The following is a 12,351-nucleotide window of genomic DNA, read 5'->3' on the forward strand; positions in this document are numbered from 1 at the left end:
CCCTATAAATCAGTCAAGTTGCCTATCACAATATTGTTTAACGTGAAGAATGTACCAATACAAACACCAGAAAAAATGTCAAACAAGTTTACGTGTCCTACAGTACCCGACCTTCCTCTGTCCTATAGCCCATGAACAGGATGAAATGAAAATAAGAGAAAGTGAGATCTCAATTTCTCCCGGCATACATAATATTGAAATAACTTACGGGACCGCAGCCGGGTGACGTCGTCTACAACCGATGATATATCCGGATATTATTATTATATTTGCGAACAAGGACAATGCTACCGTTGTTTTGGACAGGCAGAATTACAGTCAAAAGATGGATTGTTTACTGTCTGAGTCAGCGAATCGCAGAATCGGTGCTGACCACACAAGAAGTGTTGAGATAAAGACTGACAGCCTCCGGAAGAAAAGTTGCCTATCGCACGATACTATCAAAAGTCTTAATTGTTATTGTGTTGTTCCCTTTAGGTTACATGTTCTCCCTGACGTCCACAACGAAGGGATTCGTCTTCGTCCGTTTGTAACATTGGTGCTCCGACATATCGCGTAGCAAAACACATTGCTACTCTGTTGAACCTTATAGTAGGTCGGCGTGTGCACCACGCTAAGAATTTTGCAGATTTCTTACGTCGACTGGAGGGAGTGCGTTTGAATGACTCTGATGTTCAAGCAAGTTCTGATGTGGTCTCTCTCTTCACTCGTGTTCCTCTGTCTCATTTGTTAAGATTGATTGGGGATAAGTTTGGTGGTGAAATAACGAACTTATTTCGACATATGATGACTCCAGTCACTTTTTATTCAATAGCCATTAGGAGCAGACAGTCCGCCCCCGGTAGCTGGGTGGTCAATCCTAAGGGCCCGGGTTCGATTCCCGGTTGCGTCGCAGATTTTCTCCGCTCAGGGACTGGGTGTTGAGTTGTCCTAATAACCATCATTCCATCCCCATCGACGTGCAACTTGCCGAAGTGGCTTCAAATCAAAAGACTTGCACCCGGCGAACTGTCTGCTCGACTGGAGGCCCTCGTCACAAGACATTTATATTTATTTTACGAGCAGACAGAGTTGCGATGGGAAGCTCTTTCTCACTTATTATTCCAAATTTTTTTATTGAAGATTTCGAGGAATGTGCCTTGGAGTCGGTGGCTTTGAAACCTGCGTGTTTCCCAGATATGAAGACGACACTTTCGTTGTTTGGCATCATGGCCGTCAGAATTTCAACGCGTTTTTAGTACACCTGAATTCAATCCACCCGAATAGTCATTTAACGATGGAGATGGGAAAGGATAACTGTCTTCCCTTCTTTGATGTGTTGATCAGGATGAAGGTGGATGGTACGTTGGGATATGCCGTTTATAGGAAGCCTACTCACACTGACTTGTATCTTCTGGCTGATAGTTGTCATCATCCGGCTCAACGTGAAAGGGTACTTCGACCCTTGATTCACAGGGTCCATGTCATCTTGGACCCTCAGAGTTTGTCAGCTCAGGTAGCCCATCTCCAAGCCGCCTTTCGTCAGAATTGTTATAGCGAAAGATGGGTCAGACGAGCCTTGGGCTGTCGACCAACTGTGCACAGGGTGACTGATAGCGAGGTGGCACCAAAGTCTACTGCCTTTTTGCCTTACGCAGGGAGTATTTCAAATAGGATATATCGTATTTTTCGGAGAAATGTAAGAAAATTGTATTAAGTGTGTTTTTCGACCACCATCTAAGATCAGGTTCTTTTAAGTTCCGTAAAGGATGGTCTTTGTTTGCGTAAGGCGTTGTCTACCGTATTCCTTGCAGTTGCTGCATGTCATATATTCTCCACTGCCGGGACAATGGAGGACCGGTATACTGAGCCTAAACGTCACACACACTCACAACAGCCGATCAAATGCGTCATTGCGGACCATTGTCTCGGCACCTGTCGTATAGAACATAGCAATACAGGGATTCTGGGTTGCACTCCGAGATAAATGCATAGTGTTATTAAGGAAGCTGTTGAAATTTAATTAGTAAGTAACCTTATCGATAGAGATGGCGCTTTCTTTTTTTTAATTCTGCATAGAATCCTGCTCTCTTCCTCGTCAAAAAACAGAGGGACATAGTTTATGCTACCTGCTACCTCACCCGTTGCCACGCGGGGTAGCCGTGCGGTCTCAGGCGTCTTGCCACAGTTCGCGCGACTCCCCCCCCCCCCCCCCCCCCCCCCCCCGTCGGAGGTTTGAGTCCTCCCTCGGGCATGGGTGTGTGTGTTGTCCTTAGCGTAAGTTAGATTAATTGGTGTGTAGGCCTAGGGACCGATGACCTCAGTAGTTTGGTCCCGTAGTCCTTACCACAAATTTCCAATTTACCTCACCCGTTGATAGTTAATTTTACTATCGACAACTTCTGACGTCGGTCATCTTTGGTCTGTGATCGCGCTAGTGTTTCTCTGGAAACCTTATTTAAATTCCCTTACACAGCGGTTACTTGCTGCATTTTTGCCTTGAAAATGGCAGGGTGTCCTCCGCTCGAAATACCGGCGGTGGTCGACGACGTCACCTGGCTGCTTTCCCGTAAGCTATTTGAACAAAAAAGAAATATCCATGACAAACTTAATTTTTGTATCCCAGATTATAAATAATACAAGGACTTCTCAGTTTTTCTGAGGCAGTACAGTGTGAAATAGCATCAAAAAAACAGTCTTTCTGCAGTTGTAAATTACCGAGCATCCTAACTTCTCAGCGTGTACTGCATCAGTGGCGGGAGCTCGTGTTTTGTAAACACCGCCTGCAGAACGCAACGTCATTGTCAATTGCCTGTTGGCGTGGCGCTTGATATAGTACAGAGGTCGACTGCGCGCAGCCTTGAAAAGAGCCGGTCTGCATCGTACCAGTCAGTACGCGCGAAGGTTGCTGGCAGTAACTTCCTTCGCGAAATGCTGGACGTAACGGCTTTGCTGATAGCGGTCTTTGTGATCGCAGTCTCTGCGAGCATCATCTCCAGGAAACTGTTCTGGAGAGAGTTCGAGAAGCTTCCTGGTCTCGTACCTCTGCCCTTCATTGGGTCTGCCTACGTAGCATTCTTCGTTAAGCGTGAAGGTAAGTCGACGTTTTCCAATTACGTGGCTTCCAAATAAGTCGTACAAGAAGATGTTGGCAAACGCAGGCGACTTCGTAGTTATTTTCCTCCTCTCCATTTACCAATCCCAAAATTACTATCTGTACACCTTAAGTTGTAGTTATGGGGAAACATATACCTTGGGGTACGAAGTGTGTCACAAAAATAGTGGCCACGCAATAATATCTCTCCGCAGTGATTATCCTACACCCATGAATAAAAAATGGTTGCCTCTTAAGGGGCTATTGTGAGTCGTCTGTTGGCCAGAAAATTAATCGTGGAAACATGTGCTCTCTGGACCCCCATCGCTTTACGACTACTGTCACTGTATATCAAAGATATTCAATCCACGTTGAGCTCTTCTACCAACTATTTACATGCAGATGTCTTCCGGTTGTATTGAAGTTCCAGCCCTAAGATCATTTAAGATCATTTCTGTTGCCGTAACCGGAGTGAAAATAGCTATGATCCGTATTGCCTTGTACAAAAACACCTGGGCCTTAAACAAAATCCTAAGAACTCACAGGTATCCTCGTATGATGTCGAAAGTTCGTAAGCGAACATTTTGTGAGACAGTTACTCCAATATTCCTTGCTAGTATCAAACTAGCCCACCAGAAAACAGTAAATGACTTCGCATAATCTTGAATGTGCGTCTACGTGCAGAATGACAAACAGTTACAGCAACCAGAAAGCGCTCCTTATATGTTTCGTTTTTCTGTCTTGCAACAGTTACGCGACTACAAAAACGTTCCAAACATTAATTAAGTGTGTGTACTATTTGATGAATAGCTGGGCGATTCAAAACCGGTCTTTGTAAATAAAAATTGAATCATTGCAATGATACTGTAATCGTTCTGCTGATAAGCCTATGTGTGAGCTTTAGCATAAGCTTCAATTGTGGTTTCTCCAATACCAATCAGAGGACTTTTCTTCTGTGGTTACAGTTTTCGTTTGTCATTCTCGTCGATTATTATCAAAAGAAGCGCGGCCACTTTGAATTCAGCTGCCCAAACCCTATATAAACATTTGCCACCATTGTATATGTCTTCAGTTGTCGATGTAAAATACAAAATAAAAAAAATTACGTCGGTACAGTAATACTGTTTTATGCTTTGAACGAAAGACACACATCAAGACTATTTTAAACTCTGTACCTGCACATAAAATAAAACTGAAATTTCATTCATATCCACTCCATCTGTATGTCAATCTAAACACTTTTACAGTGCCCTCACATAGTAACTTCGGCAATAACCTCAATGCCTGTGAATGAATGGCATCGGAGGGAACCTGAATATCTTTCCCTATACCTTGAGTGTTGTTGTAAGGTGATTATGTTTGTATCTTAGATTTCATGGTCATTAGTCGGACAAGAACGTGAGAAGAAATCACCGGTGTCAATGACTGATTACCCTGACGTAGATTCGAATCATACTCTCCCTGTGCCCAGTGTCTTCACCACAGAGACGTTTTGCTCGGCAGCTGTTTAATCCTAGGACGCTTATAGTATAACGATATCTGACTAATATAGCGACTTCAATCTCATTCTGCACAGTCGAGACATAAGGTCTCTCCCCATATCAGCGGCAACGTTATTTTGTGACCAGAATAGTGCACTGGGATAATTAACAACGTAAGAAATGAACCGTCAAACAATTTAGAAACTTAGAAGTACTCTTAAGAACATATGACGAGAAAAATAAAGAGTTGATACTTTTTTGATTCACTAAGGTGCACGATCTCACATCATACTGACCACACCGTACGGTACATTGGCCGGGAACTGGCCAAACAATCCCCTTAGGTTATCACTTGGAATCAAAGAAAAGTCTCGGTTTTCACCGTTTTTAAATACTGAGAGGTTGAAGTCTACTTTTGCGCAGCTAACTGAAATATTAAGTCGGCAAATTGTTTTCTCTGGTGAAGTCTGTCCCGTGCTGCCATAAGAGATTCGGGGACAATCGTAAATAGAGCGGAGAAGTTAGACAGTGTGTGTATGTGGATCTCACTATAACTTTTTGATTTTTGTATTTTGTTATCTTTCGCAGAAAGTCCACGGCTGCTTTTGCACAGCTTCTTGCATTTTTCAACGGAACAGACTGTCTTATCGCCATTTACCGCAATCGATAACAGCCTGTCTATATCAGTGTTTACGTACTTTATCAAGTGTTTATTCAGAATGGAGGTCACTCGCTGCGGAAAATCGATTTTAATTATGAATAGTTCATGAATTCTTCCAACATCAGCAGTAATTATATTTTCATAAAGATAAATATTAGTAACTCAAAGAGCTGTTCACAATTTAAGATAAAATTAGACCATAGGCAAGGCAATCGTGCTGGTGTGGATGACACACATAGACATGCTACTTTCACGTCATCGTTCGGACATCTAGAACACTCCAGATTTTCTTCACTATACTGACGGAAAAAAATCGCAACATCAAAAAATAATAAATGTACAGTAATGAAATTTCGGAAATACATTTGTCTACGTAACATATTTAAGTGACTAACAGTGTTAGATCCCAGGTTAACGTAAGTGCGGGATAAACTGTTACAAATGTGAAATGTTGGTACATTAATAACAGATGTAACCGCAAGATTGTTAAATGCAAGCATGCAAAAGTGCATGAATTGTGTCGTACAGGTGTCGGGTGTCAGTTTGTGGGATAGATTTCCGTGCCTGTTGCATTTGGTCGGTCAATACAAGAACGGTTGGTATTGATTGTGAATGACGCTGGAGTTGTTGTCCGATGATGCTCCATATGAGCTCGACTGGAGACAGATCTGGTGATTGATTAGGCCAAGGCAACATGTCGACAATCTGCAGACGATGTCTGTTTATAACAGCGGTATGTGGGCGATTGTTATCCTGTTGGAAATCATCCCCTTGAAGGCTGTTAATGAATGGCAACACAACAGGTCTAATCACCAATGTGACGTACAAATTTGCAGTCAGGGTGCGCGGGATAACGGTAGAGTGCTCCATCATAACTCCAAGTGTACGTGCAGTGTGCCTAGCTCGCAGATAGGTTGGTTGCTGGCCCTCAATTGATCTCTTTCTAATCCACACACGGCCATCACTGGCACCGAGCACAACCATATTTCATCAGAAAACACAACAGACCTCTACCTGCCCTCCAAAGAGCTCTGGCTATGCACTACCGATGTAGCAAATATCGGGTCAGTGGAAGGCAACGGGGCGTCTGGTTCGGAGCTGTCCTTCAACTAACCGATTTGTAACTGTTCGTTGTGTCACTGTAGTGCCGACTACTTCTCAGATGGCTGCTACAAATGCAGTACGATGCGACAGAGCCATTCGCCGTATACGACGGTCTTCACTTATCGGTAGTGTCACGTGGTCATCCGGAGCCTGGTGTACTTGCAACAGTACATTCCCGGGACCACCGCTGCCAGGGATCATGTACAATAGCTACATTCCTACCAAGTCTTTCTGCGTTATAGTAGAAGGAACATCCAGCTTCTCGTAGGCCTATTACACGATCACATTCAAACTCAGTGAGGTGTTGATAATGGTGTCTTTGTCGCTTTAAAGGCGTTCTTTACTAATATCAACTCACCACGTCCAATCACAAAGGTAATAAACGCTCACGACCCTTGCAGCGTGTATTTAAAGCAAACCTTATTTGCATCCTCATAGTAGCACTACTAGCACCACTCTCATGTGACTGGCGCGGAATTTGATCAGACATCAGCTTTCAGATGCGTAAACACGCCTACCAGGTTTCGTTTATGTTGCACAACTCTTTCTTGATGGTACGATTTTTTCAGTGCGTTACTGTCCTGTTGATAATTTTCCGCCTCATGACAAGAGAAGTCTACTAATTTCTGGGAGAAAGATAATAAAACGTAAAATACTTAGATATTCCCAGCATACAATCAATCAGAAAAAATTTATTTGCTTTGCCCTTTTGTCGCTTTCTTGTTGTGGTTAACGATTAGCGCTTTCGGTACCAGTTATCTTCACAGTACATGATTGAAAAATTGTTGAAAGGAGCATTTATAAAATATGCTCCTTTATGATACCTAACGTATGACACAAAGTGCAACTACAAATTTAGACAGCACCTCATTCCTGACGTTCAAACGGCAAGCTTGCCTAGCCGAGTAGGTGTGTCTGGTACAAAAAATCAAGCTCAGTGCTATGCTTTAAACGGACGCAAACTGCAGCCGTAAGTGATAAGAGTTCCACTATGTACGTGGTTCCTTATTCCTTTGAAACAGAATCATAGCGCAAAAGATATCTAAAAATAAAAATCACACAAAATGTGGAATATAAGCAGATAAATAACAAAACATAATGAATTAAATACTAACAAAAACGTTTAGTTTGGCTTGTCGTCGACAGGTAAATAATGACAAATGTTAGGTAAACTATTGCAGTTGGTCAAAGATGAGGGATACAATCGTTTAAAGCTGATACAAACATTTTCAGTATTCCTACTTAAGTGATTGGTGGAAACCATATCAATCTAAATATTCATAGACAGACAAGAATTTCATTCACACTCGTCTCGAATGCTCTTCCAGTACCTTATCCCGTTATGACAAAAAAGTAAACAAAACTACGCGACACCCAAGTGATACGTAACCGTTTGTGTCGTAAGTGCCACGTACCATTACCAAACACTATTGAAATTATTAACCGAACCAATCTAAATTAATTCGAAAGCAGAAACCAGGGAGGAGTTGAGCCCAGTTTATTGCGTGCGGCACAAACTCCGATAGAGGGGTGCTATCCGATTTTGTGTCCTAGACGATGGAAGGCTATTGTGAACTGTCTTTAACGTGGGGAGTCCGCTGGCACATCGTGAGCTAACCGTGACATGGAGCGCTGCATTGCAATACCTCGTACCACGTAGGAAGCCCTTATTCTGAGAAGTGCTGGCCCACGTTTGTGCAAAGATAAAATCTCTAAACTAGAATGAGAGAAGAGGTTATCTAACTCATTTGTGCTTAAAAACATGGAACTGCACGCACCAGGTTGTGTCAAGTTAATTTCATTAGTGTTGACTCCGTTAAGAAACAGTAAGAGCGGCTGCCATTCGATAACATGAATAAATTCTGGAGTAAGAGAACCAAACTCGCTTGTGGAGAAGGCATGGTTGGCTGAAAAGTGAAATACGACATATTGTGGGAAGCAGATGGAAGCTTTTTCTGATATCCAGCACTAAAAAAGCTTACGATTGACTACCATGTTAAAACTGAGTATGGAGGGGAGATAGTTGCAACCTTACAAGGACTTGAAAGGCTGGCATTTGGAAGCATCACTCTCATTGATGATCAAAATCACGCACAATGATCACACTCAAAAAGACGGAGTGAAAAAATCTACTTCTTTCTGGGAGAACTCAGTAGAGGTTCCTTCCACTCGAGTTATACCACAGTACCCTTCAGCTGAGAGAGGGATTACAGTTCCAGGCTCTAAGGGAGAGCAACCCACGTTAATTAAAATTTTCAGCAACCACAGTCACCACTCGCAGGCACCGATGTGTTGAGCAACTGCAGCAGTCTCAAATTAAGTTACAGAATGTGCTCAAAGGTTTCAGATTGACGTCGTGATTTTTACATTTTAACTCAACTACGTTCTTTAGCAGACCCGAGCTAAACATCCGAGTTCAACATATCTTTAACCAAGAAAGTCGGTGCATGCATGATTCTTTTTTGTACACTACTGGCCATTAAAATTGCTGCACCACGAAGATGACGTGCTACAGACGTGAAATTTCACCGACAGGAAGAAGATGCTGTGATATGCAAATGATTAGCTTTTCAGAGCATTTACAAAAGGTTGGCGCCGGTGACGACACCTACAACGTGCTGACATGAGGAAAGTTTCCAACCGATTTCTCATACACAAACAGCCGTTGACCGGCGTGCCTGGTGAAACGTTGTTGTGATGCCTCGTGTAAGAAGGAGAAATGCTTACCATCACGTTTCCGACTTTGATAAAGGTCGGATTGTAGCCTATCGCGACATTGCTGCTCGCGTTGGTCGAGATCCAATGACTGTTAGCAGAATATGGAATCGGTGGGTTCAGGAGGGTAATACGGAACGCCGTGCTGGATCCCAACGGCCTCGTATCACTAGCAGTCGAGACGACAGGCATCTTATCCGCGTGGCTGTAACGGGTCGTGCAGCCACGTCTCGACCACTGAGTCAACAGATGGGGACATTTGCAAGACAACAACCATCTGCACGAACAGTTCGACAACGTTTGCAGCAGCATGGACTATCAGCTCGGAGATCATGGCTGCGGTTACCCTTGACGGTGCATCACAGACAGGAGCGCTTGCGATGGTGTACTCAACGACGAACCTGGGTGCACGAATGGCAAAACGTCACTTGTTGGGATGAATCCAGGTTCTGTTTACAGCACCATGATGGTCGCATCCGTGGTTGGCGACACCGCGGTGAACGCACATTGGAAGCGTGTATTCGTCATCGCCATACTGACGTATCACCCGGCGTTATGGTATGGGGTGCCATTGGTTGCACGTCTCGGTCACCTCCTGCTCGCAGTGACGGCACTTTGAACAGTGGACGTTACATTTCAGATGTGTTACGACCCGTGGCTCTACCCTTCATTCGATCCCTGCGAAACCCTACATTTCAGCTGGATAATGCACGACCACATGTTGCAGGTCCTTTACGGGCCTTTCTGGATACAGAAAATGTTCGACTGCTACCCTGGCCAGCACATTCTCCAGATCTCTCACCGACTGAAAACGTCTGGTCAATGGTGGCCGAGCAACTGGCTCATCACAATACGCCAGTCACTACTCTTGATGAACTGCGGTATCGTGTTGAAGCTGCATGGGCAGCTGTACCTGTACACGCCATACAAGCTCTGTTTAACTCAATGGCCAGGTGTATGAAGGCCGTTATTTCGGCAAGAGGTGGTTGTTCTGGGTACTGATTTCTCAGGCTCTGTGCACCCAAATTGCGTGAAAATGTAATCACATGTCAGTTGTAGAATAATATATTTGTCCAATGAATACCCGTTTATCATCTGCATTTCTCCTTGGTGTAGCAATTTAAATGGCCAGTAGTGTAGTTCTTTCCTTCCTCCCTGATTAACGATCGACACTCACTGTGTTACATCCTTAAAGTTAGTTTTTTCCCCCGAATGTTGTGTTGACTTTCTCACCTCAGACTCATTACCAGACTTTCTCCAAAGTATGATATTTAATTTCCATTATAACCTATGTTAATACTGAATGTATCTAATAGTTTCTTGTGTTTGTGCAAGTGTGTGTTAACTTGAAATCTACAGCGAAATGAAAAAACGGGTTTTACAGTGACCATTGTTTTATTCATCAGTTTGATGAACTCCCTATTTTACGACTTTGTGAATTATAGCAGCAGTGTTTCACTTATGTTACGGCCATCCTTTTTAATAAAATCAGTTAATTAAGTTATCCATCGCGTTACACCGGTAATTACATTCGCATAATTCTATAGGGAGACATCTCCTTATCGGTAAGATCACCCAATACAGATCTTTCTGACGTCCACCGGGGCATGTTGATGTCTCAGTCATAATAGCAGGAGGAGGATTTCTGTGACCGGCCAGATTTTCGGTTACTCGTGGTCTGATTCAGTAGTCAGAACTATATTTACAGATAAAAATTTTGCCTTTCCCTTAACGGTCAGAGCAATGAATAAAGAATGATTATCGCAACCTTAATATAAAAATAATTAAGTCGCTGGTACGTAGCTAATGCATGTATTTTTTTTCAGCAAGAAGGGGTGGTGTGTATCTGTAAGTCGTTGTCCAGTTTGAAAATTTTCATTTAACTTTTGAAGGAATTTTATTTGTTTAGTCCATATTTTAAAGGGTTTTATTCTGTAGAGTATGTAGCTTTATCGAATTTAGTTAAGATCGTGTGAGCTGTGTTCAAGGTAGTTTTATCAGGGCATGCCGAAATTATCACGTGCATACCCGAGAAGTCTAGTAAGGATGAGCGAAATTGGAAGAGAATTATCTGGAATTCAGAAAAGATAGATAGTGGGTTGAACATAGATATTGAACAGGTGAGTATTCAGTATGTTGAGTGCAGTTAACTGCGGAAATAAAGCTCACAGAATGGAATAGTTATAGAAGAGGGCCAGATCAATACGCAGAGTAGGGGGACTACATTGGAAACAGACTCCATGGGCGAGGATAGCGTGATAGCTTCACAAGTGGAGGATGGATCTAAAGTCACCTGTCAAGAAACAGTGGCACAGAGTGTCGCAAACCGTGAACCGAATCCTCAAGATTCAGCAGCATTTGATCTGCAAGCTTTTTTAGTGCAGTTGCTCATAAAGCGTGACGAACAGTCTAAAAATCTTAGAAAAGAAAAGTGACGAAAACTTCAAAGAACGATCATAGTAGGAAGACGAGCGGGTGAAAATTCATGACGAACAATTTGCGAGATTCGATAAGAAAATCTGAGAGCAGGTTATAAAGATGCAGGAACAATTAACGAAGAAAACTGACGAGCGTGCATCTGGTTTTCACATTAAAGTAGAGTCACTGACACATAACATTAAGGGAACCACAGGAGAGTTAAGAAAGGACATTGATATTGATGCGAAGAGTATTGAAACAGTCAGCGGGTGGAAAGGACAAGTCACATGGGAGCCAAAGATTCTTAAAGAAAGTAAGAATTCGCAGAGGTAAGCAGTAGAGGAAAAAGATGAACGAGTCGAAGTTATTGACCACAGCCATAGAACAGCTGTCTATGCATAGTAATTTGTTTCTGACAGATCGTTCCAACTACTTTGCGTGATCATGAGGAGATCAAGGAGTTATTTCAGTTTAAAGAAACACAGAACCACATCAATTGGCAGAAGAGGAAATTATTGGTTGCATTACAGAAACAGAAAGATAGGAGTGGCAACTCAGAAAATAGTGGAAAAGATAGTGATGCAAATATGAGCGAAACAGGGAAGAGGTGAGAAGAGGAGCAATTGCGAGACCTAACAGACTTTTTTGTACTACTGAAGTGCCCACACATTCATCTCCATCTGTAAATTTAGCTGCTATGGTAGCAACGGTGTACCAGGGCAATGATGAGGATTAAATCCGAAAAACACTTCGTTTCACTACAAAAATAACTCATTCTACAAAAATACTCATTACTTCCCGGTACTTTATATAGTTTCAGTGCCAGAATTTGGGCTGAACCGTTTCAGGAGACACAGCCGATTTTGTGGGCACTTGCATTAAGAATAAATTTTCTTTTT

The 12,351-nt window shown here is 42.7% G+C and overlaps 1 protein-coding gene across 1 annotated transcript in view; it reads left to right on the plus strand.

Moving 5' to 3' along the window:
- Window positions 1–2,897: 2,897 nt before the first annotated feature.
- The window catches only part of LOC124709115 (cytochrome P450 4C1-like), an 80,425-nt gene continuing 70,971 nt past the window's right edge, over window positions 2,898–12,351 (plus strand). The window contains exon 1 of the mRNA XM_047240770.1: window positions 2,898–3,073. Within this exon, the coding sequence (XP_047096726.1) occupies window positions 2,911–3,073 (163 nt within the window). The 5' untranslated portion in view covers window positions 2,898–2,910. The remainder of the gene's footprint in view (window positions 3,074–12,351) is intronic.

The sequence above is a fragment of the Schistocerca piceifrons genome, chromosome 7, assembly GCF_021461385.2.
Source record: "Schistocerca piceifrons isolate TAMUIC-IGC-003096 chromosome 7, iqSchPice1.1, whole genome shotgun sequence".
Classification (NCBI taxonomy): Eukaryota; Metazoa; Arthropoda; class Insecta; order Orthoptera; family Acrididae; genus Schistocerca; species Schistocerca piceifrons.